General features: G+C 38.8%; 3 protein-coding genes across 5 annotated transcripts; all 3 read right to left on the minus strand.

Moving 5' to 3' along the window:
* Positions 1–1,391: 1,391 nt before the first annotated feature.
* On the minus strand, positions 1,392–8,627 carry LOC127358320 (serine/arginine-rich splicing factor 10). 3 transcript variants are annotated; one of them, XM_051391318.1, is made up of 6 exons: positions 8,332–8,627; positions 5,682–5,788; positions 4,518–4,619; positions 3,677–3,848; positions 3,518–3,571; positions 1,392–2,775 (listed from the first exon to the last, which is right to left on the minus strand). In XM_051391318.1, exons 1-6 carry the CDS (start codon positions 8,493–8,495, stop codon positions 2,553–2,555), a joined length of 822 nt encoding a protein of 273 aa, XP_051247278.1. In that variant the 5' UTR covers positions 8,496–8,627; the 3' UTR covers positions 1,392–2,552. The 3 variants fall into 3 exon arrangements, with proteins under 3 accessions (XP_051247278.1, XP_051247277.1, XP_051247279.1); XM_051391317.1 differs by having other exon boundaries at positions 1,392–2,781; positions 8,332–8,587; XM_051391319.1 differs by lacking the exon at positions 5,682–5,788 and adding an exon at positions 5,210–5,512 and having other exon boundaries at positions 1,392–2,781; positions 4,518–4,624; positions 8,332–8,559.
* A 700-nt stretch (positions 8,628–9,327) lies between these two features.
* Positions 9,328–10,959, minus strand: LOC127358321 (fatty acid-binding protein 10-A, liver basic). Its single transcript, XM_051391320.1, has 4 exons — positions 10,743–10,959; positions 10,490–10,662; positions 9,824–9,913; positions 9,328–9,722 (listed from the first exon to the last, which is right to left on the minus strand). Exons 1-4 carry the CDS (start codon positions 10,942–10,944, stop codon positions 9,672–9,674), a joined length of 516 nt encoding a protein of 171 aa, XP_051247280.1. The 5' UTR covers positions 10,945–10,959; the 3' UTR covers positions 9,328–9,671.
* A 144-nt stretch (positions 10,960–11,103) lies between these two features.
* LOC127358314 (Na(+)/H(+) exchanger beta-like) lies at positions 11,104–24,460 on the minus strand. Its single transcript, XM_051391309.1, has 12 exons — positions 23,879–24,460; positions 19,609–20,069; positions 18,664–18,914; positions 17,424–17,641; positions 16,882–17,078; positions 16,481–16,570; positions 16,277–16,347; positions 15,222–15,395; positions 14,573–14,687; positions 14,386–14,484; positions 13,959–14,031; positions 11,104–13,425 (listed from the first exon to the last, which is right to left on the minus strand). Exons 1-12 carry the CDS (start codon positions 24,153–24,155, stop codon positions 13,181–13,183), a joined length of 2,271 nt encoding a protein of 756 aa, XP_051247269.1. The 5' UTR covers positions 24,156–24,460; the 3' UTR covers positions 11,104–13,180.
* Between the last annotated feature and the right edge of the window lie 32 nt (positions 24,461–24,492).

The following is a 24,492-nucleotide window of genomic DNA, read 5'->3' on the forward strand; positions in this document are numbered from 1 at the left end:
CACCAGTATTCATACTTCTGTTTTATATTTGTCAATTCCTATTTTTTAATATGTTTTAAAATCTATTTAGTGTATTTAAAATGTTAGTTTCCTTTTCAAAATGATTCCACAAGTTAAATCTTTAAACATTTTTTGTTTTGCATTTTTTATATAGAAACAAAATCTCTGCACAGCTGAATGTGTGACTGATGCATCAGAGGAAGGTACAACTTGAAAACAATGAGGGTAAATGGGCAGCATACACACACACACACACACACACACACACACACACACACACACACACGTAGCTGCCTTTTTAGGTAAATATTTAATGCATGATTTAAATGTAATGTTCTTTTTTAAACTGAAACATGTATAAAGAAACATACAGAGATTTGTTTCCTCTCCTCCTATTATGTTATTTTGTATTCTGTTTATATCAATATTGTTGTAAAATATTAAATACAGAACAATTATGCTGTTTCCACCAATATAGAAAGATTATAAAAAAACAAATTGAAACGTGTGAATGGATTTTATGTTTGATAACACTGTAGTATGTCTGCTCTTACATTGACTTATTCTCTAGCTGTGGGATGTTGCTCAAGATTAATGGGAATTATTGCCTTATGTTTTTTGTGTATTAGTGCTATTGTCTGACTGATGAAGGTCATATAAACCCTCATTGTTTCGCATTTGTTCTACTCTTTGTTTCTGTAAATATAATAATTCCTCTTTGTTCATGCTGACTTTAATTTAAAAAAATGGATACAATCTGGAAGCATCTTACTTTTTTACTTTATACATATATTGTCCACAAAATCTCTAAATTTGAGAGCATGTGAGGTTATACAAATGACATTAATTGGTTCATTATAATAATCGGTTTACAATTGGATTTATGATTTGTTGTACATCCCAACACAACAGCTAATAATCTACTGTAACTTTACAGGTAATCACATACATACAGTATATACAACGTCTCCTTGGTTCAGTCTGTATTTACAACCAACCTCTTACTTAAGCTCACCTCCATGCTGCCACTGTTTAATCAATGTTATTTTATTTCCAATACGGGGATCAATGGGGCACGTCCGATTTCATACATGGCTGCTTCTTCACTGTGAATCTAATTTAAGTTGTTCCTCCCAGCTACTGATCCATTAAAAGGAAATCAATGACTGTGGCTGGACTGACAAAGTGCTGGTCTGTTTTCCATACAGATGATTCCACTCTCATAATAATAAAAACACCTATTTAATATCAGGGTGTTGGGGGGGGGGTACTCTCTGAATTACTTTCTCCTTTTTGTCTCTTTAGATTCTGTCTCCTCAATAAATCAATCATCTTCAGCTGCATTTACAATCAGAGTTTACAAACTGAAGTCACACACCGATTCCTTATACTGAATGTTAACCATTTATTACTCAAAATAACAGTTTCTTCCTACTAAAGATAGAAGATTAGGAGAATAAAACATGCAGTGACGAGATTCATCCTGAAAAACCATCAACAAACAGTCTCGGAAACACTGGTGAGAAACTTTTTTTTTTTCGTTCCTCCTCTCAGAACTGAAATTTCGGATAAATGTTCCAAAAATAAAATACCTCTTTAAAAGGTTTATAATCTTACAGAAAACATCACAAAATAAAAACAGATTAATGTACATTTTTAAACAGTTTGTGGTTAAGGTCACTGGTCGACAATATTCTAACACTTTTAAGGACCACGGCAGAGTTTCTGTGCATTTTAGCTAAAACTCAAATACTTTACACCACTGCTGACCCGTTTCCAGCACAGACCTCATCTGTTACAGGTTGTAAATGTTTCTCTTCCAGACACGGATTCATTTTCTAAGTATGAAAACCACCGACTGGAGCGACTTAAAACTTGAATGTCAAGTCTGCTGTCATTTCTCTCAGTCACGTTATTGTTGCAGGGTAATGCAGTGCACTTTTTAATTAGGACTTTGACAACATAAGCTGATGATTATCTCAATAATGCTCACTGACAGATTATCTCAAGCAAATTTTAAGATTTAAATAAATTAAAATAATAATAATCATATAGTAAAAATAAATGGACACGTGGCTGGAAGAAGGGAGAAGTTGTGGAAACAGGTCAGCAGTAAAGTAAAAAGTATGTGATTTATTATAAATGTGATAAAACACGCAGAAACGCTGGTTTGATTCATCGACAGACTGATTTCCTTTTAAAATACTGAAAGCTCTTTTTTTTTTGCAAAAATGGGTGCATAGGGTTTAGAGAACAAAATTATCAGTAAATGTTTATAAAAAACACATTTATTCCTGGTCGACTACCACTGAACACAGACTGTTTCATATTCCTATCAGGAAATCTTACCAAAACAATTCTTTATAAAACCAAGCGAAGGACCAGCATTGTTCTTAAAATGGAGCCGAGAAAAAACAAGCTTTCTACAAATGCTTCAGTGGACGTTACATTCATGTCAAAACAAACAAACCTTTCCTTGACAAATGACCAACTCCGGTCCATCTGACAGAATGACAGATAAGAGTGGGGGAGGGAAGGGGGCAGATACTTTTCTAGCGTCCTCCTGACTTGCGTCCGGCCCAGGATCGGGACCGAGAACGTGAACGGGAGCGTGATCTTGATGCGGACCGGGACCTGGAGCGGGACGGGGAGTGTGTCCGTCGCACTTCTTCCTCGGTGTAATGGGAAGTTGACGCCGGGTTGACGTTTTCTCGCGGAGATGCAGATTTGGAGCGCGATCGAGATCTCCCTCTGGACTCTCTCCGAGGCCTCTGCCTGTATCTGACAATGAGACAAGTAGCTGTAAAAACCTGCAGACCATCCGGACACTTCTGTGATTATCAAACATCTGGGGACTCAACATAACCCTCACATAGAATTCAGCGTGGCGGAGACGTTCTTCAGCAGTAACTTTTATAAAGTCGCCCAAAAAACACAACTTGTGTTCAGGATTCTGTCGCGTGTGAAGGAGGTTTGATGTTAATGATAGAAACCAACGTGGTACCGATGATGTGTTCACTCTTGCTTTACCTGGTAAAAATAAACAATGAATCTGCACCAGAGAGCGTCTGTTTCTGTGTGTCTGTGTCAGACTGTACAGGAGGTGCAGAGCGAGCAGAGATTGTCCTCTGGCTAATCGATTGCAGGTACTTTTAATGTGACTGAGAGATGCTTTGCTGCCAGAGTCAAGGTAATTAATGGGAAACACTAGAATTGGCCTTTTACATCTACAGAGGAAACAGGTCCTCTGGCCTTTTGTGTTCTTTGTGAGTTTTGCAGCCAACATAGTTTCTCCTAAACGCTTACAAGGTCGAGCTGTATTCAGCTGGTTGCCATCACCGACTTCACAGCTGGAAGCCACTGAATCCTTCACACTGGTGCTTTAATTATCCAACAATTTAACAATAAATCTGCCTCTCTAAGCGTCCGTATAAAGCTACACAATGTGACCTGGGTCAGACGTTACCATGACGAAGGCAGAAAGAGAGTAACAAACAGTGTCAAAGAGAGGTTGTACCTGTCATCCTCGCGGCTCCTGCTTCTTCCTCTCCCATACACCCGTCCACGAGAGCTGAAGAAAGAAACCAAAACGTTATCTTCCCTTTTAAAGAAACATTTAAGTACAACTGTGTGAAGAGTAAGTCGGCACTGACAGGTCTCTGAAAGAAAAACTCACTCTCGAGGACTCTCTGATCGTCTGCGATGGCGATCGTAAGACGGGCTGCGTGATCTGTATCTGTCGTAGCTGCGGCTGCGTGAACGTCTGCGCCGGCTGTCTCTGTCGTAGTCATCGTATCGAGACGATCTGCCTGGAGATCGCCTCTCCTTCGATTTCATCTGGTTTGGTGCTGGTGTGAACAACAGTGATGGGAAACATATTAACACAGAGTAGAAATAAATAAAAATAAAGCACAAAACATTCATAAGAGTGAGAGTTTGTGTGGAACTGAACTGGAAACTCCTCAGCAAGAGTTAAGTGCTTTCTCCCATCAGCCCTACAGAGTACAACCAGACAGCCTCCTCTATACATTACAGTTAGCACAATGGTGTATGAGGAAGTGGCTGCAGTCAATATTTGCATGACAAGATAAACATACACTGAATCACAGAGGGAGCAATCTGATGCAGCACTGTTTGTGGAACTAATAACTCCACTCAAAACTGAGAAAGGCCTTAGAGGGTTCGGCTTCTGGTCGCACACCAACCAGCAAGTATTTCCCCTTTGACAGGAATCGCCTGCTGTTTTTATCTTTTATTTTGCTACCACGTCACTGTGCTGTTATTGTTCAACTCAGTCACTTGGATCATGAACCCCGTCCTGTCCACTGCTTCATCTGACCGCCGGTGTAGCTGTATATATTCTGGCAGCACAAAATCAATATATTACTGACGCTCCTCCACTTCAGTGCTGCCTAGTGTGTGCTTCTTCTGTGCTGCCAACAGTACACTGCTCCCTCATACACACAATCCAGGTACCGATGTATGATTTAAAATGACGCTGAAGTTTTAACACTTACTCTTCCGGTCACCCTGGGCAAACTGGATTTCAATCTGCCGGCCACAAACCCACTTCCTGTCCAGACTGTGAAGAGCATCTTCTGCATCGCGCACATCTTCAAATATGCTGAGTGGTTAAGGTTTTTGTTTGCACTCATTTTTTGGAAAAGGCCACACAAATTCAAATAAATGTTTTGAGTGTTTTTTTTATTTCATTTTTCTCTTAGGGTGAAGGGAACAAAGGAAAACACTATTTCCCTTCACATCAAATATAAATTCCACTGTACTTTCATAGAAGTTCATTTTTCTTTAATAGCACACTGTAGTTTACATTTATGGTAAGAGGGATACAGAGCATACATCAAACATTTTCTTTCATCTGTGTGGCCTTATTTAAAAGGTAAAACAGACACAAATGATGTATTACTTAATATGATATAACAAATGAGAATAACAACAAACACACTCAGTAGATTTTTGTAGAGATAAAAGATGAAGCAAGCTTTTCAAACACAAAATAATTGTCTTGAGGGATCAGGACTACAAATATAAATATATATATATCTAAACAAATCAAATACATTAATAGTTGATTAAATTGCTTTGATTAAAATTAAAACGTCATTGATATCACAGGGAAACGCTGATTTTGTTGTCATGTCAAATTTGTGGATTTGTCTTGGGAGGATACAAAATAATTCAGACTTGTTACCTTTGCCCATGCTTGACTTTGAACTTCATCTTGATCTTTACACTCTTTAATCGACTCCCACAGAGACTTGGATTTCCTGCTTGCCTTTTTCCTCTTAAACCTCTTTTTCTTTTCCCAATTCTTTGCCGCCATATCCAAGCTTTGTCTCCGTTCCCTTTTCCTCTTCATGCTTTACTTTCTTTTTTCAACCTTTTTCCCTCCCTCTGATCCTGAAGGTCTGTGTGACTTGTCTTTACAGCTACTCTATATGGGGTCTTTGTTACTCTTTGTGGCCGCTTCCACAACTGGATGCTTTTACATTTTCTGAAGCAATAACAGAGAAATATGTGTGTTAGATATTCAATCAAATGATGTGCAAGGAAAAAATAATACGTCACAAAAAAAAAGCATATCTTCTCTGCTGAAAGGAAATTAAAAAATCTGTTAGCAAGAGACACAAACACAGTAAAAAATAAATTCATTGGGAAAGGATATTGAATGTATGCAAATCCTCTTGGTTGACGTGTATAGAAGTCAAGTGGGATGTAGACATCTACTATCGGCCCATAGCGGCCAAACTCACGCCGCAAATCCTCAGGCCTGAACACCGTAAATACAAGTATGACTCAACTGACCATCACGGGCAACTCTACCTACATCATCAACCAGTAAGAACAGCTGGGAGAGGAGCTGACGAGAGGGCTAAAGGGACAGTTCACCCCAAAACGCAGTGCGACTTATTTGACCTCTTCTAACCTGACAACCCGCCCCTCCTGTCACACATTTTCTTTTTCTGTTATTTGCTCAAGTTCGACAGAAGCTCGAGCACAATTTTTATTCTAAGAAGGTTGTATTTTATTTTGCAAATAATCCTGATGTTGTTTTGGGGTAAACTGGCCCTTTTTTTTAAGATTATAAGACTATTTTAGTTTAACATGCAATTCAATGTAAAAAACCCCACTAACAAGTCTATAGCTCATATAAGCAGATGCAGCACTGTTGCCCCCATTTTGTTAGATTCAGATGTTCAAGTAAAACTTTACAGCAAATAAAAAACGAGTTGTGTTTAGAGTGCATGGGTCAATATGTTACCATGACGACGAGAAACATATCAATTAACACCAACATGCTTTTTCCCCCCCAAAATTCATACACACACTGTAGGCTGGGTAGTAATTGATGATATGCAATCAGATTATGATAAAGTGACTGTAGTCAGACCAACTTAGATCATTTTAATTTTTTTTTGTTTGGAAAAAAAGTTTATGAGAGTCAGAGAATTTCCAAATTAGAGAAAAGAGCACCGAACTGTTGGAATATGAATTGGAATATATATTTTACATAACCTAAATGTAAATTCCTGTTTTAAGTACTCCTTACCTTCTCTGTGACTTTGTTTATTTTTACCTGTATGCACCACAACACCAAGGGCACTTGGCATTTAACCTGATTCTGATCCATTTTGTCCTGTTTCCCTCGACTGTAAATTGTCTAACAACTAATAATCAAAACTAATCTTAAAAGTATTATTGTTACTAATTTAGCTGGACTAGTGAATTAGATTGGTAATAATATCTGTGTTCTTTGTATTTAGACGTATTCTTCTGACCCAAATCAAGTAATGTAGTTTTATACAACACATTTGTAAACAGGAACCAGTTATTAGTGTCTTTTTCTCATATTTTTATTTTTTAAAGTCACAATATCTTTATAATCTCAATGTTACATTAACTGTTGCTTTTACTGACTTATTGTAGTAACATTACTTTATCCATCACTGATGTAATTTAACTCTTGTGTAAAGACTTTTAAGTTTTTCTGATGACGTTAAAGTTCATAAACGTTCATGGGACCAAGTGATGAATGAGGTTTCAAAAGCTTTTCTAACGTTAACCCATTCAAAAGGTGTTGCTTCACTTTTATTAAACCCACACCTGAACAGGTAATGTTCGCTGTCAGATAACTAACGCTACACATTAAACCAGTGGTTCCCAACCTGGTTCTCGAGAGGCCTTCTTGATCTTAAGACATATTTCATGGATATTTCATATTAGATTCAAAACTGTACAATGAACTACGAGTGAGTGAACTTTTTATACAACTCTCTGTCTGTATTATGTATTTTATAACTTGTTAACAATCATACAGATTTAATCGGCTTCTTTTTTAACAAATCCAGTGTTTTCTTGTTCCTGACTCTGGGCCATTGTTCTATTAGACAATTTTTATATCAGGGCTGCAGCTATCGATTAATTAAGTAATCAAGTATTCTATCGATTAATCGGATAACAAATACTTTTGCTTTATTTAAAAGTAACAATAGAGCAGCGGTTCCCAACCGGGGGGTCGGGACCCCAATTAGTGGACGCCAAAGCTTCACAGTGGGTGGCAAAGGCCTTCTTGAGTTTAAGAAATAAACACAGTAGGCTTATATCTCAGCACTTTGTTTATTTCTGTGAAGAAAACTACCACTTCTGTTCTGTATGAAGACAATGACCAAGCATCGGATCAGAATAAACACTGAATGTGTCGAAACAAAAAGCCTATTAAAGTAGTTAAAATGGTTAAAAATAGAAACATTAATTATATATTGTGTATAAAGTTCTGTTATGACTTCCTGCAGTTGTTGTGTTGTCACTGTTTATGTTCACTACTATTGTTGTTATTATTATTATTATAATATTGAATATACACTGGAGCACTGCAGTAAACAGTTAATTAAAACATAATCAACCTCAGCTAATTAAACAATAACAGGGAGCTTTAATAAAAGTTAACAACAGGTTAACTTTAATAATAACGGAGACTACCGCTGAACTAACGTTAGTTAGACTCGTTAAAGATAAAATAGACTAAATTAAATTAATTAAAAACATCTTTTACCTGAAAATCACCAACACATTAAATAAAGAACGAGTTATTTGTTTACTTATAAACAATAAAACGTGCAGCTGTCAACGTGCAAACAAAGAGTGACTTACTTTAACTAACACATGAAATAAATATAATATATTATTATAAATTATAATTATAACAGTTAATATTTAACGTGGGGCTCTGACGACGAGGCTAACCCTAAGCTAAAGCAGCTAGCCGCCGCTAATGTGAGCATTATTATGGGATGTAATCGCGGCCGGACTCACCTGGACTCATCGGAGATGTTCCTGACAAACAAAGACGTGTTTGGAGGCCTCATGTATCTGTCCATACAGCGACAAACACAGCGGGGGGAGTTGTTTTTGTTGTTGTTGTTTTTTTTTTTTGGTGGAAAAGGAAAAAAGCTGCAGTGAAAATATGTGAAGCGCATGCGCACTCACAGTGGGTTCTGGTTCTTCTTCTCTGGTTTAATGGTGGGTCGTAAAGCAACGTGTTTCAGGCGCATACCGCCACCTACTGTACCGGACGGTGTAACGCCAGGGCTGACACAGGTTATACAAATAAATAAATAAATACAAATAAATAAATAAATACAAATAAATAAATAAATACAAATAAATAAATAAATACAAATAAATAAAGTATATCTTATGACACTGGTTCCTAACATTTTTCCATGAGAGACCCCTTTTCTACCATTAAGTACATTGATAACCCCTTACTACATATTTTATGGATATTTCATATTATATTAAATGCATACAAAATAAATAGAAGAACTGATAAACTGTACAATGAACCCAGACAGTGAACACAAAAACTGCAGGAAGTTTGTGTAAAACGAGCAATTTGGATGAATTTTAAACAGATTATTTCCCGTGAATATTACATCAGAGGCGAGTTCCTCGTAGTTTTGGGACATGTTTATATAATTCTCTGTCGGTATTATCTTTTTAAGTTTTTAACAACCAAACATACTATCTAAGAAAACTGAGATATATGAACCAGTGTCCTACGATCTAATCCTTGCAACATTCCCTACTTTTTTCTCTCATCCCTAAAATCCCTCACACGTTCCAAGCCCGCCTTAACTCATATCTTATTATGTAAGCTCACCTTTTTAAGGAACATCCCATTTATCTCAGATGCACTTTGACATGAAATAAATGTTTGATTTTAATCCAGTATGTCCTAATCGTAGGACACCACCTGCAGCTGTGGCAGAAACAGAGAGTGGACTGAATAAAAAACAAACAAGTTGGTTTATTTAATCATTAAAATTTATTCAGAAATATATTAAGTGTTTTTTATTGTGTTATTTCCATCTTGAAGCTGAGAAGGTTTAAAGCTGCAGTAGGTAACTTTTATAAAAATCAACATTTTGTCATATTTGCTGAAACAAAAAGAATCCACTGGACCTGATTGAAAACAACCAAGCACAGGAAGAACCCAGAAGAACCCAGAAGAACCTGATTCCTTCACAGATTATCACTCTCTTGAACTTCTGTCGGTATGTAGAAAAAGTTTCAGCAAGTGTGACAACAGTTATATTTTTTTACAAAACCTACCTCCTGCAGCTTTAAGAGGAATCCAGTGGCTGCCAGGATCAAACTCGTTTGCTTCTGCTGATGAAAGTCACAGCGCCAGCAGTGACAGTCTGGAGGAAGCAGAAAGACAACATGGCTGTTTCACATAAAAAGAACTTTCTTCCAAACACTCGTCTTTATAGCAGTTCTTACAAGAATTAACGCCACTGACCTCGACCATCTCGTCCCCTTGGATCTCTCGGACAGAGGTGAACTTGTCGGTCACAGCAATCAGCTTCCCATTCTCCTCTCTGACGGTGCACTGCTCAAGACCAAAAACATTTCATGGGGCAGTGGTTCTCAAACTTATAAATAATGCCTCCTGTGCATAAATCAAACACATTTTCTAACAACCAATAACAAATTAAAAATGCTATTTAAATCATTTAAAACTGCCAGAAGTTTGAGACATCAAAGACACAAATCTCTCCTGCTATACTGAGAAAGATTGTCATATTTAAGTTATGACTGACATTTCTTCAATGAGAATCATGTTTTTTTTCTTTCCTGTCAAACATTCACCCCAAAGATAATCATTGTTTAAATATCATTGTATCTAAATATTCTGCAAACAGGAATGTTGATTGACTTCATCAAAGGAAACCTTGTTTCTTCATGAATCATATTCTTACAATGTTTCATGCATGGGGCAGTGCTGAGGGAGATATCTGCATCATTTACAACAAGCTCTTAACCAGACTCACTGTAATCTGCTGACTGAAGCCTGCGCAGACTCCTGAACGGAGAATGTTGACATCCTCAGCTCACAAACTAACATACAAAACTGTCACGTCTTCACTTCTGTGCTCTTTTATGCACAAAGAGTTTGAGGCTTTACCTTGAACTTCCTGCCATCCACAGCAGTGATCTCCGACTCCTTTCCGATGCTGAACGAGTGGACTTTGGTGCAGACGGGAGTCTTCATTGTGTAGGTGAAGTCTTTGCCGTTCTGCTCAATCACCAGCACCGGTTTGACCTCCTTTCGCATTTTGACAATCATTTGAGGTGCACCTTAAAGACATATTTTTAAAAATTAGAAGTATGATGTATATGTAGGTAAATTAATTCTTTAAATATGAAAATATTCTTACCGACTACTTTAAGGAAATCCTCAAGGTTTTCCTCAGAATAAACCTTCCAAGTGCCGCTGAAGTCCATACCTGCTGGTCGTGTCGCTTGCCTGAGGATGTTTGTTGTTCTTGTTGTCATAATGCCATCACACACACTGCTGGTTGGCAGGTTGGGGACTTTAAATTCCCTGTTATTTGGACTGGAATTTCCAGTGAGAGCCATAATGGGGCTGAATATGTAAGTCCTCATTCACAAGCTGTGGTGTACCATCTTTACAGACTGGAGCAACAGATGTTAAGTTATGTGTTCATGATACAGCAGATACCAGGAGAGTGCATGTGAAGACGCACAAACAAAATCACTGCATATTAAACACTTGACTTAGGCAATGACATACCTTTATTTCAGACAAGAATTAAAGCTTTCCTTCTTTTTTTTTTTTTACAGATATTTAAGATGACTTTTTTTTCCCTCTCTATATAAAAATACTTCAACTGGCAAACACACAGAAAGAAAATACATTTTAAGGCAAACATGTGCAGGCAGAAAACCCTCAGGCAGTTCAGTGCTGTTAAGTGCAGATATGAAAAGGCGATACACTTGTTTAACCTCCCAATCAAAAGGTCTCAAAGCATGCTCAGTTACAAGTAACACAGACACGTAGAGCTTCGTCACAAAAAAACGTCAACAAACTCGATTACTGCTGGAATGTTACTGAGGCTCTGCAGCACTTCCAAACACCATGAATAGAGCACACGTAGAGCACATTGTGGACAGAAACACTCATTTTCTTTCTGCAGAGGGCATCTCTTAATACTGTGCCATGTTGCAGTCCCTGAGAATAACATGGATCAGTCATGCAGCAACGTTAAATACAGTGCTAAGCTTGTTCACAGACACAAAACAAACATTTGCAGCTTATTCTTGAGTTTTTTTACGATATTTTAACCTTCTTGGATCACCAGATTTGTGCTTTCTAATTCACCAGGACACTTTTAGCCGTGCAAAACATGTTCTAGTTATACCCTCTTGTAATTTTGTTATAGTTAATGATATAGCCCGATCGATATTTTTGAGGCAGATTCCGATACTGATATTCAACATTTACATTTAAAAAGGCCAAAAGGCACCAGTGTACTTCTTCAGGACTGTTTGTCAGACGTTCCCTCACCCGACGTCGCCTGACTTCTGGAAACTTTCCGACACTCACACACATTTCACGCTGTGATTCACCAGTTGTGAAGAGGTGACAAACCAAGTGAAACATTACGAATGTCTTTAAGGAGAGACTGTCTGAAAATGTGTGCCGTTATTTAAACTATCGGGTCTCCCCCTTCTCTATGACGACCAGCTTTTCATCCTCCTGGTGACGCCCAACAAATAAAAACACAGCTGCCTTTACTTCTAAAGCCATGCTAGTGGCTCTGTGAGGCTGTTTATAGGCCCAGCAGTTCTTAAGGTCCATCAGTCCACTAACACTAACCAGAGGGTAAAATGTTTACCATCACTGTCTTAGTTCAGGGTGTTTTTATGCTAACATTTGCTAATTAGCACTAAACACACAGTACAGCCGAGGCTGATGGGAACGCCACAACCTTTTCATTAATTTCATCCTAATAAAATTAAAAATTCATCATAACAGGCAATTATTGTGTGTATCAAATTATGTGGCAATTTATTCAATAGTTGTTGAGATACAGTGTTTGACCTCATGTTAGCGCTTGAAGTAAAGTCAGCGGATCATCAAAGTCCTTAAAAAAGGTCATTCTGTGTCTGCCAATAGATCCTCCTAAATGTTACACACCGGACCTTTAAGATACATCCTCTGGGGACTGTGAGTGAGACCGCCACTAGCATGGCTAAAAACAAACTTGTCTGAGCTCTCTGGAAGACAAACTTTGCGTTGTGGACCCTGTTTCTAAATCCCCTAAAACATATCTTTGGTATTTCTGCACAGCAGTTTCCTGTTGCTCATCAGCCGATATATCAGTGATAGGCTAATGTTGGTTTAAAGCTTTATTTTATTGATTCCTTATACTGTGCTTTTGAGGGGGGGTAACTCCGACCATGTGGTGCTTCAAGCTTAAATCAAGTGCTTTGTTTTTTTTTTTTTTTTTTACTATTTGAGGCAAGTCTGCTAGTTAAGACACACAATGCTGACACTTGGCTCACTTCAGGCTGTAATAAGATCCTGAAATAGCGAACAGTCAAAGGTGCATGCTTTGGCAATGTGTTACATGATAAAGCTCCTTTTGAATTTATGGGGAAAAAAATGCTGGAAAAAAGGAACAATTTGCATAATCTCATATCACAAAAACCTGAAAAAGAATAATACTTAAATGAATAAATACCAAGCTTTGCTACGACTCCAATTCATTCAGGGATCTCCGCTCATTAAACGCAACAGACCAGACGAGGAGATCATCCTCTGCTTCCAATGGGAATAATATGTGCTTCATTACGAGCGGAAGGAGCCGTCTCCCTCCTCCTCCTTGTTTGGACCAGGGTCACTAAGGCAGCGTGACAGTTTCAGTTGGTCTTGCTCCTCCTGCTCGTCTGGCACTTTGGCTCTCTGTGCGCCGCTCTGATTGGGCCTCTGGGGCGATTCGCTCAACAGGCTGACGGCATCAGGAGGGATGGGATTTGGCTGAACTGTCGGGCCTCTGGGGCTCTCACTGTCATCGTAAGTATAAACCTGGTGTTCTGGGATACAGATGCAGTTCGGTTTAGTGCTTTAAAAAGGTGGAGAACCTGCATTTAGTTTCTGTGCCGCTCGAATGTGGAACAAACTGCCAGAAGAACTAAGACTTGAAACAATGCCGACTACTTTCAAATCCAAGATACAGACCGACCTGTTTAAACATTCTTAAGTTTATTAGTTTGTTTATTTTTACTGTTTTTCCATTTGATTTCATACATTTTATAATTTTGTTTGCAACAAACATTTTGTAAACCACTTTGGGTTGCCATGGGTATGAAATGTGCTATATAAATACATTTTTAAATTTGCAAAATCATCACATTTTTGCGATGTTCTTCTTTTTCCTTTTAAATAAACACATAAAATTAAGGAGCCTTTTAAATGATCAAGATATGTACTGTTATTATCTCCTTTTTCCACTTTTTAATGATCCTTTCTGCATTATGTTCAGTCCCAGAAATATGTCGAATTAAAGAAAACATTGCTTCACTTTGAGTTTAAAGCAGCTTCATACGATAAGATATTTTTTACTGACCTGGTTCAAAGCAGACTTTTCTTACTGGCGTTGTTTCCTGCCGGTTTGCAGGAACGGTGAGGTAGTGACTCATCTGTGAATGAGACACAGATGTTAGTCAGGATGGACTTTATTTGATAGCCTAATGAATATCACAACTAACAATCATAATATTGAAACTGAAGATGTAAGTCAACATCTTAATTAGACTGAATTGCTGTTTAGTTTCACTTCATTCATTATATTTTAATCGTCTTAACCACAGTGAATGGAATTACAACCATGAAACAACTTAAAAAAAATAAGGTTCAAAGAATAAACTAGTCTCAGCACAAATAACTGCATCTGTTAATAAAGTTGGCTAATTTTATAAATCCTGTTGATCTTGTATTGTCACACAGCTCCAACATTCACAAACAGAATCACAGCCTCTGTTAAAAAAACTCACCCTCCTCTCCATCTCCACCCTCTGCCTCCTGAAGCGAACCTCACTCACGTTGTCCTCAAACGGGTCGATGAACAGGTCATGTCTGCTGTAGGAACGAAGCTGAGGACACACGGGACCATAAAGCGTCACAAACACATGTATTACTAAATCTTCTTCTTATCGACTAACTCCTCACTGCGATACCGACCCTTTGTCTGGTCTTCTGCAGGTTGCCTCGCAGAATCTTCCTGATCTCCTCCTCACGACTTTTCGAGATGCTCGGGATCGCCCGTCGTCTCGCCGGCCCTCTTGGCTGAATGTTTCTGTCCAGACACACACAAAATGTCACAAACAAAAGTATTCAATAAACAAATTCTGTTCCCCAAAGCACAGAACGAGCATTACCTATTTCTTTAAGGGATGATCTACACCAGTGGTTTACAACCCTATTGGCTTATTTAGAGTTATTTATTTACTTTATTTGCTTTTTAACACTATGGTGGCACCGAGAGATCAACACACTGAAACTTAAAGTGGCAAACTTGAATATTTTTCTTTGAATAAATGTCTGTTATGTCACTATCTATCGCAAAATGAGACAACACAGTGGAGATTGAGCATTAAAATATTAAAGAAAATAAATAAATGAATATTAATACTTTAATATTGGAGGACGTAATGGAGCAAGAAGTCACCCTTACTCTTAATATTAATAATTTATAAACTGTCAACACTTTTCATTGAGACGATTTCTTGTCCAAATGAAAACTCACAACCAGGACACTGCTAGTATTTTATCTAGTATTTGTGAGTCCTCTGGGCTTTCTGCAGCCCACTCCTCTAAGACTGATACTTACTGCATTGAGACAGATGACACAATCGTGGGCAGCTTGGCGGCGTTCCCGCTCTCCACCAGCATCATGGCCTGTTTCATCTCCATCTTGTTGTAGAAGGAGATGAGCTGAGGCTCGGTGGAGCGTTCGCCTGCGATCAGCCACTTCTTCACGTAGGTCTTATTGAAGCGGTTCAGCCTGAGTGCGGCAGAGAAATCTCTCATTAGTTGAGCTTTTTATGTTATTTTGTCTCTGTTCCTCAGTCTCACTGACCTTCACGCACACGCTAGAAGTGTTAAAAAGGTTACTTGGCATCCCACGACCAAGGTTGACGTATCACTACATGCATCCACTATTACTACGACTAAATTCAAATATTATTTAAGATGAAGGAATAGATCTGGTTCTCAAACGGTGGTATGTGGATCACTGGTGGTACACAAGTTGCTTCTCGTGGTATGCAGCGGAAGTGATTTTGTTTTAATATCAGCCAGTTACGTAGTCAATTATGAGCTAAAATGTGATTGCAAGATAATAAGAAGAGGTAAAATTAATAGTTCAAATGTCTCCAGACGGGAAGAGAAATGTGGACTAGGAGTATCTTGAATCACCTCCATTTAGGATTCAACAATAAAAAAAATCTTCTTTTTAGAAATAAACCTCTTTATCGTCGGTCACAATGATAGAGAGAGAGCCTGATATTTTCTGAGGTGGTGCGCAGTGTACAAAGTTTAAGAAACAGTGGAATAGAGGATTCAATGTCACTGGAGTTAATGTGAGTCAAGAAACTGGGTTTTTAACAGCAATGGGATTTTAATTTGGCGAAACTTCCTGTCACTCCGAAGCAGCAAACCTTTGCAGCAGCAGCAAGATGGGACAATTTGAAGTTTTCATTAGTTAATTTCCTCCCTATTATAGTTTTTTTAATTTACAATATATATCATTAGTAGGTATCCACATAAAACCATCACACACTTTTGTCCCCACTCATCATATAAAACTTACGAGGTGTACGAGGGGTGCTCTCTTAAAAAGGCAGTAAAAGGGAGGAGATAGAGGACATGCTGAGAAAATCATACTTGTCTTTCCAGTGATGATGTCCGTAATGACCACAGATGCATTCAATTCCTGTGAGGAGATGATCCAGGAACTGAAGACAGAACGAGTTTTTATATGCCGTTATTTAGTATCTAGTATGTTAGTTTCTAAACGATGAACAATAAAACAAAAATAGGAGTTTAAAAGAATGAAATCAACAGAAGTTTGATCTCTATTGATCTCACCTGTGTGTGAATCTCCTCATTAATTGATCCCTTGTTCTCCTTCTTCCTCTTCACTGCCAGAAGCTCCACCAGAGGCCTGATTGTCATTCCCTGAACACAGCAACAGGAGTGAGGATGTGTGGATGCATGAACTGTACATTGTATGATACATTGTGGTCGGATGAACAAATAACTTTAAAAAAGAAGCTGCAACATGCATATTTGTGCAAGTTGTTGCAAATCCAGTTAACGGCCAACAGAGGTCAGTAATAGTTACAAAATATGGAGGATCAAACCTGACAAAATTACATTTCTGGTTGCCTTTTTTTTTTTATTTCTTTAATTTATTTGTCTAATATGTTAATTACTATATTTTATTTCCCAAAAAGTCTTTAATCTAAAAACAATTAAACATTTCTCACCTGCACATAGACGGTGAAGAAGATGACTGTGATAATGGCGGTGAGGAACATGTACTTCATCTTACTGTTGGTCAGCAGGAACCCGAGTGAGAAGGCTATGGCACCTCGCAGGCCACCGTAGGCCACGATGAACTGGTCCTTCGGGGTCAACTTCACAATACGGAATTTATTGATTATGTATGTGAGGCCAAGGACTCCTGAAACACACAGAAACAGCATAATAGATTTTATATAGAAGAGGACAGGGAAGAGAGGAATTAATACAAATGAATACAGATGATAAAATAAATTATTAATTACAACTTTGCTAATGTCAGTATATTACCCTACGACTACCACTAGAAGTCACTCAGGCAGCATATTTTATTGCGTAAGGAAGCAATAATATTCATGGTCAACTACAACCATCCTTTAAATCTTTTTTTCTTGTTTCTTACAGTGAAAAGTTGTGAAAAAACAGCACAAAATGAAATGAAAAAAATGCAAGAATTAATAAAAACCCAGACAAAAGTCAGTATTTGACCACGTTTGGTTGCACTGACCCAGCACTCTCGATACCAGACAGAGGATCACGGTGGAAATGACGAAGGTCCAGTTCCAGGCGTGAGGACCGGCCACCGTGGAAACACCGAGGAAGATGAAGATGAGTGTCTCGCTCACACTGCTCCACATCTTCAGGAAATATTTGACGGTGGTGTACGACTTGTGGGAGATGTTGGCTTCCACGTATGGCCGCATCATCACGCCACAAGCTATTAACCTGAGACGGGAAGGAAAGAGAATGGATGAGCTTTCCAGCACAGATTAAGGTTTAATGAGGTTAGTTTCTGCAGGTTTTAAAGCTGCGTGAAACAATATCTCTACACAAAACTACCGTTACTAACCAAATCATAAAGAGTGGCTTCAATACAGCCGTCCAACCCTCTTCCTACTAATGGACACAATGTAAATCTGTTTGTTTTTTTCAAGTTAAATTAGGTTTTGGAAATCTGTCCAGTGTGATCACTTCTCCGCCAACAGCAGGAGTCTCAAACTGCTGACAGAAAGTGCAATAATAACAGTAACTAACTAACATTATACTTAATAAAACAGCAGTTTCAGTACATGTTTATATCATTTTTGTTCGCAGCCAGGCAACAAAGGCTGGCACCTTTGACCTTTGCCATTATTTTAATGTAATTTATGTTAATTGTATGTAAAGGTATAGATTAAATTGATATGAAATATCATAATTAATAAAAATCTTGTGGGCTGGATTATATTATATGTTTGACAATAGACAGAGGAGGATGCAGGGCCAGAAATGGCTCCCGACGTACAGAAATCTATTAAAAAAATAGTCTGACATGTGTCTGTTTGCGCCTCTAAAGCTCACAAATGGGCCGGTCGCAGTGACTTGTTGGAGTCAACAGATATAATGACATCTAACATGTTAATTAGTGAGCTTTAAAAGTGTAGGAAAGAGTTAGGCTAGCAGTTTCCCTCCACTTCTAGTCTTTATGCTATGCTAAGCTAATTGGCTGCACCTTAACATTCAGATTTAAGTGTCGTACAGATATTCCCCGTTTCTTTCTCCTCCCCAAAGAAGAAGCAAAGAAAAGCAGAGTTTCTTTTTGGACTGTGGTGAATCATTGACGGTGGCCCTTGATATGAAAGAGTTTGGGGACATTTATTCTTGTCCTGCTCCGCTTTGTTCAACAAGTATGTTAAAAATGGAGCGGAGCAGGTATATTCTTTCCTGAAGACGAATAACAAAACACCATACACTGAGAACGGACTTACGACATGATCCCTGACAGATGGAAGACCTCAGCAGAGAGGTAAGCCATGTAGCTGTAGAGGAAGACGAACAGGGGCTCGATGACTCGGGTGTGAGAGGTGAAGCGGGAAGTAAAGGCACCCAGAAGGCCGTAAATGGCTCCCACCAGGATGCCTCCCAGCGAAACCACGAAGAAACAGACCACACCGAGGAGGGCATCGACCACTGTCACTGTCCCTGCGTGGGAAAACTCCTCGAACAGGTGATACAGAACCTGCACAGGGAGAAACACACACTTCCTGAGTCCTTAATTATCTGTTTTGTGTTTAATTTAAAAGGTAAAATATGCGGACTTTATGCCTCTCAGACTTCTATATGTTATCTTTGTGAAGGAGGTTATGTTTATTAACAGGAAATCTCATAAATCGGGATCAAGATGCAGATCCAGGACTTTTGATTTTTTGGGGCATTTTTAAGAGAATTTTCTTTACTGCAACTTAAACTCAGTCACCAGTTTAGGAAGTTGGCTACATCTATCTAATTATACAGAGAGTGACAGAGTCTAAAACAGTTCAACCAAAACTAAACAAACCATTTTTCTTAATGGGCCCAACAGGGATATAAACAGTGCTTTAAATACAAAGATCCAAACAAAGACAGAGCTGGATTTTACACTGAACTTTTGACTCAATAATAATTTGTATGTATCCAAATGTTATCAAACATTTTGTATTTAGCTAAAAAGCTAAATATATAGACAGATATAATTATTTCTTTCCTTCCTGCCTTTGAAGCTTTTTAAAAAAGGGGCAGCTCACCACAAAATATAAAATCCATATTTTTACTCTTAACCTTAATGATGTGATGTGAGTTGCTGAGTTTTGAAGACATACTGTAGAGGTGTCTTCCTTCTCCTTGAATATAATCAAACTAGACACCAGAGCATCTCCAGCCTTCACTTCACTCACCACAGTGACGGCGTCGTTGAGAAGCGACTCCCCGAACACGAGGATGTGCAGCAGCTCGTTGATGTGGATCTCCTCGAACACGGCCAGGACGGCCACGGGGTCTACGGCCGAGATGATGGAGCCGAACAGCAGGCAGGACAACAGGTCGACGCTGGCCAGCTCGGCTCCTCTAATCTGACACACGCCGTACATCGTCCCACCAATGAAGAAGGCGTTCCACAGGGTCCCCACCACGGCAAACACCAGGATGGTGCCCATGTTCTCTGTGAAGGCCCGGATGGGCAGGAAGTAGCCGGCATCGAGGATGATGGGAGGCAGCAGGTAGAGGAAGAAGAGCTTGGAGTCGAGGATGGGGGCTTCCTCTCCGATGGCTTTGATGAAGCCGCCCACCAGCAGACCGACGAAGATCAGCAGACAACTCTCTGGGACGACGTTGGACACCGTGGGAATAATGTGAAAACCTGCAGAGGGACAAGATTAAGGTTTTTAACTTCATGCTACTGAAAACTTGATGCTTGCTCAAATGTATTTAAACTACTAAAAGTAAAAGTTGGGACGTAAGAGAAAGAAAAAACAAACAAACATGTGTTTCTTCTTGTTCCTACAGTATGCAACTTCTACAAGTGGAGAAACCTGAAGCTACCAGAGCACAAACACTGAGAATGGTAGTAGGAGACATCTTGTGTCCAGCCGGAAAACAATTTACATTTTCATAGTTTCTGTAATATTTATTGACTTAGAAGGATGCTTTTTTTTAAGGATATTAATGAGGTAATTATCTGTATATACTGTATGTAATTTAGGAATAACTGTGACACACTCATGATGAATTATTATGATGTAATGTTATTATTCAGGGTCTACTAGTTACAACTGACGATTTCTCAGTGGTAGAAATGAGCTGAGTTTCATCATGTATGATCATGTAATCACTTCTTTACTCTTAAGTTGGCAATTCAGAGAATTTTTAAGTGTAATTCTCATACAATTAAATAATTTGTAGTCATTTAAAATGTGCTGAAACATTTATACTAAATATTATCTGGTTCCAGCATCACAAGTTGCTGCTTTTCTCTGTTTTGTATGAGTTTAAATTCATTTTTATACATATTTTTCTGTATTTTTGGACATTTCATTAATTGAATTATTACTGAATACTAAATAAATGCAAGATTAATCAGTAATAAATAATAAAATATATGCACAATACTTTACAAATACAACAGAACTGAACGTAGAAGGATGCTGCAGGACACGCACACATTGTCCACATTACCTTGTACAGAGTGAGTCTACATTTGGAGATAACTGCGTCCATTAGAGTTTGGTATGACAGTAAAAAATGATCCACTCTGCACAGCAACATCCTCATGAAATATAAAACATGTTACAGCTGCTGCAGGCGAACAAACAAACAAACAGGCTGTTTATGGGAACAGAACGGCTGCCTGAAAATACATGCATGGTTTCCGATTTTATGTATTTAATATGCAGCTGATGATCGTTTTCATCATTGGTGATCCTTTCGGGCCATAAAATGCTAGAAAATGACACAATATGTTATCAATATGATGTAAAAGTTACAGTGAATATGAATGTATTAGTCATGTTCTGTCTATCTGCCACTCTTTTAGTTTCACATTTGGTCTCTCAGCTGAATGAGGCCTTGACATTCAGTCATGTGATGTGGGGTCCAGGCCGCTGTAACAACCGTTTTCTGCGATGGTTTATGCAGTCAGTAGTCTCGTGTACAGCCGTCCTCGCCCCCTCCTCTCCTCTCTGACTCTGCACACTGGGATCTTTGTTATCGAGCAGTGCATTAGGACAGGAAGTCGGACCGGCCCTCGGAGACAACAGCTGGAACGAACAGATAAGATGCCAGAGAGCTTCGTCCAGGCTCACTCAGCCAACGACAGACTGCAGGAGAGATTCCTAGAATCAGAGTCGTCTCTGCCCCGGTGTTTTTACACTCAACGTGGTGGCGTGATGGATAATACCATAAAAATAATGAATGATTATTTACACGCCCACTGTCCTGTGGAAGAAATAAACCTCAGTGTAATGAGGGCTGTAGCCACGCTGAGGACGCCAAGGTCATGTCCTAACTTTCTTAAAATAGTTCCAAGTTTATTTCAACGGTTCATACAAATGCAGCTCAAAGTGTTTAACTTAACTAGTGCTATAATTTCTCTACCAGTTTTATTTTCTGCCCAGATTTTAAATCTGTCTGGTCTGACTAAACTTATTTGCCATTTATTGGTGTTAATGTGCCTTTTTACTATTATCTCAATGTCTTTTATTTGCTATTGATTTGCTGTGCATTTCACTGTCAACACAGACTTTTATAGTGATGCTGTTTAATTACATTCAATGGAGTTTATATTCATATTATACATGTTTGAGTTTTTCTTTGGGTGATACTGATATTTGTCTCAATTTTGTTTTTAACGACTTGTGGCTATAAGATTTTACATTTATGAACTTTATAATGTAATTTTGTCATATTTTATAAATTAACTAAAACATGTCTTTCTTCAATGCTACAATTTCCTGTCACTGATAAGTTGACTTCCACACACAGATACTGATATATTGGTATATGTCGGTTTGGCTCCATTTAGAGCAGGATGAAACAAAGATTAGACTATGATATAATAATATTTACACCAAACATACTTGAAGAATTAAATTAATAAATCAAGAGGGACAGTTTGTGATTTTCTTAAACGTTGAAATTTTTACAGTTTGGCTGATAGTTTAAAAATGTTTTCGATGGGTGGAATCTATAGATCGTATAAAACATGGCTGTAGTCTCTGTGAGGTTTCTGAGGAGCCGTTCTGAAGCTCAATGTGGTCGGCTTTGGCCGCTGCTATCCTGATTACGCCGGCTCCTGGCTAATCCAAAAATGAACGAATACGCTGAGTCGGGCTGAATGAAGCTTTAAACCTTAATATAATTTAAACAGGTGAGTTATATAAACATTAACTACAGAGATCAAAACCATTTTTTGTACCAGATTTAAAACATGTTTATTTCTGCTGTATAGTTGGGTATTTTAATATGAGCCCTTATGGAGATTGACTCACTTCTGGAGCCAGCCTCAAGTGGTCGTTTGAGGAACTGCAGGTTTTGTTACATTCACGTTGGTTTCATTTGACGGCCACAGACGTTGCTGCTCGGTGGGATCGCCAACAAAATGTAGGAGAAACCACCAAGATTTAGACTGAGTCTCTATGAAGAACCGAGTAAGTCGACTGTCTGTGGGATACGTGACTTCTTATACCAGACGTATCCTGTCGTAGTCCAGAGTTTAGCCTCTCAACCTTTTGACGATTATAGTTGATTTAAAGCTGAAGGTCACAGGCAAGAAATGACTTATAAATCTCCAGAGATATATTTAATCCCTCTAATTAGTCTGAACAACTGCTTTGAAACCCTTTACCAAGGCTGAATTCTAATCCTTTGACATTTGCTGCGACTCCAAACAGACAGACAGACAGACGCCCTCACCATCAGTCTGTGGAAACACTATTAGCACTCTGTTACAGCCCGCAGAAGGAACATTCAATCTTTCAACAGCAGTGAAGAAAACAATCATCTCTGCCCATAACCATCTGTCATAACCGTCTTTCAGCCTCTGAGCGACACAAGTTTGGTTGTGAGTCCATTAACACAAACAAAAACTGCCTTTTTTTCATCTAAAAAATACATCCAGGGTCAGAAAGAGGCTTCTTGTCTCAGGCTGAAGCAGAAAAAAATGCATTTGTTAGGTGGACTATCGCAGTGTCACTGATCTGTAGGGTCACTAAGGCTTATATACAGATAATGTTGTAACTTGTGTTTTTTCCCCCCTTGTGGTTGTGTACGTGTATCACTGGAAGATGCACGTTATATGTTTGATTAATGGTGTTCTTGTACTCTAATGTGAGATATAAAAACTCAGCAGCTGGTTGTTTCTATATTTAGTAGAACATCCTGACTCATAATGTATTTATATCCTAACCACTGCTATTATTGTCCTCTTCTCTTTTCCCTTTTTTCTGTTAGACTGCAGACATTTTGCAGTAGAAATTACAAACTTTCAGAACCAAAATCTGAACGCAAACCAACTAAAAATCCCACAAAATACAAGTTTTGGAGTCCTCTTCAGTCTGGATAATCCGCACCCTTCAATGTCTGATGACCCAGCCCCTCACTTATACTGGAGGTGGGAGTTTTAATCAGTTTGGCAGCAGGGAATCCTTCTGTAAAGAGTCATGCGTCACTCACCAAGTTTCATGAGCAGGGCCAGGAGGATCCACAGAGAAATCTCAAAGGGCTTCCTGACGTGGTCGTAGTTGAAGGACAGGACGGGGAAAGCCTTTTTGTGAGCGGTGGAGTTAGTTTGGTGATGGGAGTCATTTCTCAACGTCTCGTTGTTTCCCGCAACAGCATCACGACTCGCGGAGGCAGCAAAGATGAAAACGACAAAAACGAGCAAAAAGCCGCATATTAACCCCGTAAAACGCGGATTGGAGCTCCTCCGGTTGGGACCAAGCACAGCCATTTTTCAGCCGGTTTGAGGGCTGAACTGCTGCTGCTCAGCTCTAGATCCGATGAAGATGAGGACAACACAGGAAACGAGCGTGGTGCGCCACGGAGAAGTGCGCACTTTTACGCACAAACTCCACAGGCATCTTAAAATTACGCATAGTTCAGGAAGAACAAACGGTGATTTATGTGGCAGACAAACATGCTGCTGTCATCGATGGGTGGTGATTTTATAATAGCATCACACCGTTTATTTAAGCCCCCGACGGTTTTGTTGCCTGGTTGATCCCCACCTGTTGTTTCCTCCGCCAATGAGACTCTAACGACTGGCATCAAGCAGAAACATCCATCAG

This window comes from Dicentrarchus labrax, unplaced genomic scaffold, assembly GCF_905237075.1.
Source record: "Dicentrarchus labrax unplaced genomic scaffold, dlabrax2021, whole genome shotgun sequence".
NCBI classification, from domain to species: Eukaryota; Metazoa; Chordata; class Actinopteri; family Moronidae; genus Dicentrarchus; species Dicentrarchus labrax.

Coding starts and splice junctions, on each gene's coding strand:
- LOC127358320 (XM_051391317.1), bottom strand. CDS start 8,495: ATGCGCTTCACATATTTTCACTGCAGCTTTTTTCCTTTTCCACCAAAA. Junction 5,789..8,331: donor AACATCTCCGATGAGTCCAG/GTGAGTCCGGCC, acceptor TACGGTGTTCAG/GCCTGAGGATTTGCGGCGTG. Junction 3,849..4,517: donor TGCCCAGGGTGACCGGAAGA/GTAAGTGTTAAA, acceptor TGTTCACACCAG/CACCAAACCAGATGAAATCG.
- LOC127358321 (XM_051391320.1), bottom strand. CDS start 10,944: ATGGCTCTCACTGGAAATTCCAGTCCAAATAACAGGGAATTTAAAGTC. Junction 9,914..10,489: donor TGGATGGCAGGAAGTTCAAG/GTAAAGCCTCAA, acceptor GGTCTTGAGCAG/TGCACCGTCAGAGAGGAGAA. Junction 9,723..9,823: donor AAGGGGACGAGATGGTCGAG/GTCAGTGGCGTT, acceptor TGCTTCCTCCAG/ACTGTCACTGCTGGCGCTGT.
- LOC127358314 (XM_051391309.1), bottom strand. CDS start 24,155: ATGGCTGTGCTTGGTCCCAACCGGAGGAGCTCCAATCCGCGTTTTACG. Junction 20,070..23,878: donor GGCCCTGCTCATGAAACTTG/GTGAGTGACGCA, acceptor GTCCCTCTGCAG/GTTTTCACATTATTCCCACG. Junction 14,485..14,572: donor TGCAGAAGACCAGACAAAGG/GTCGGTATCGCA, acceptor GTGTGTCCTCAG/CTTCGTTCCTACAGCAGACA.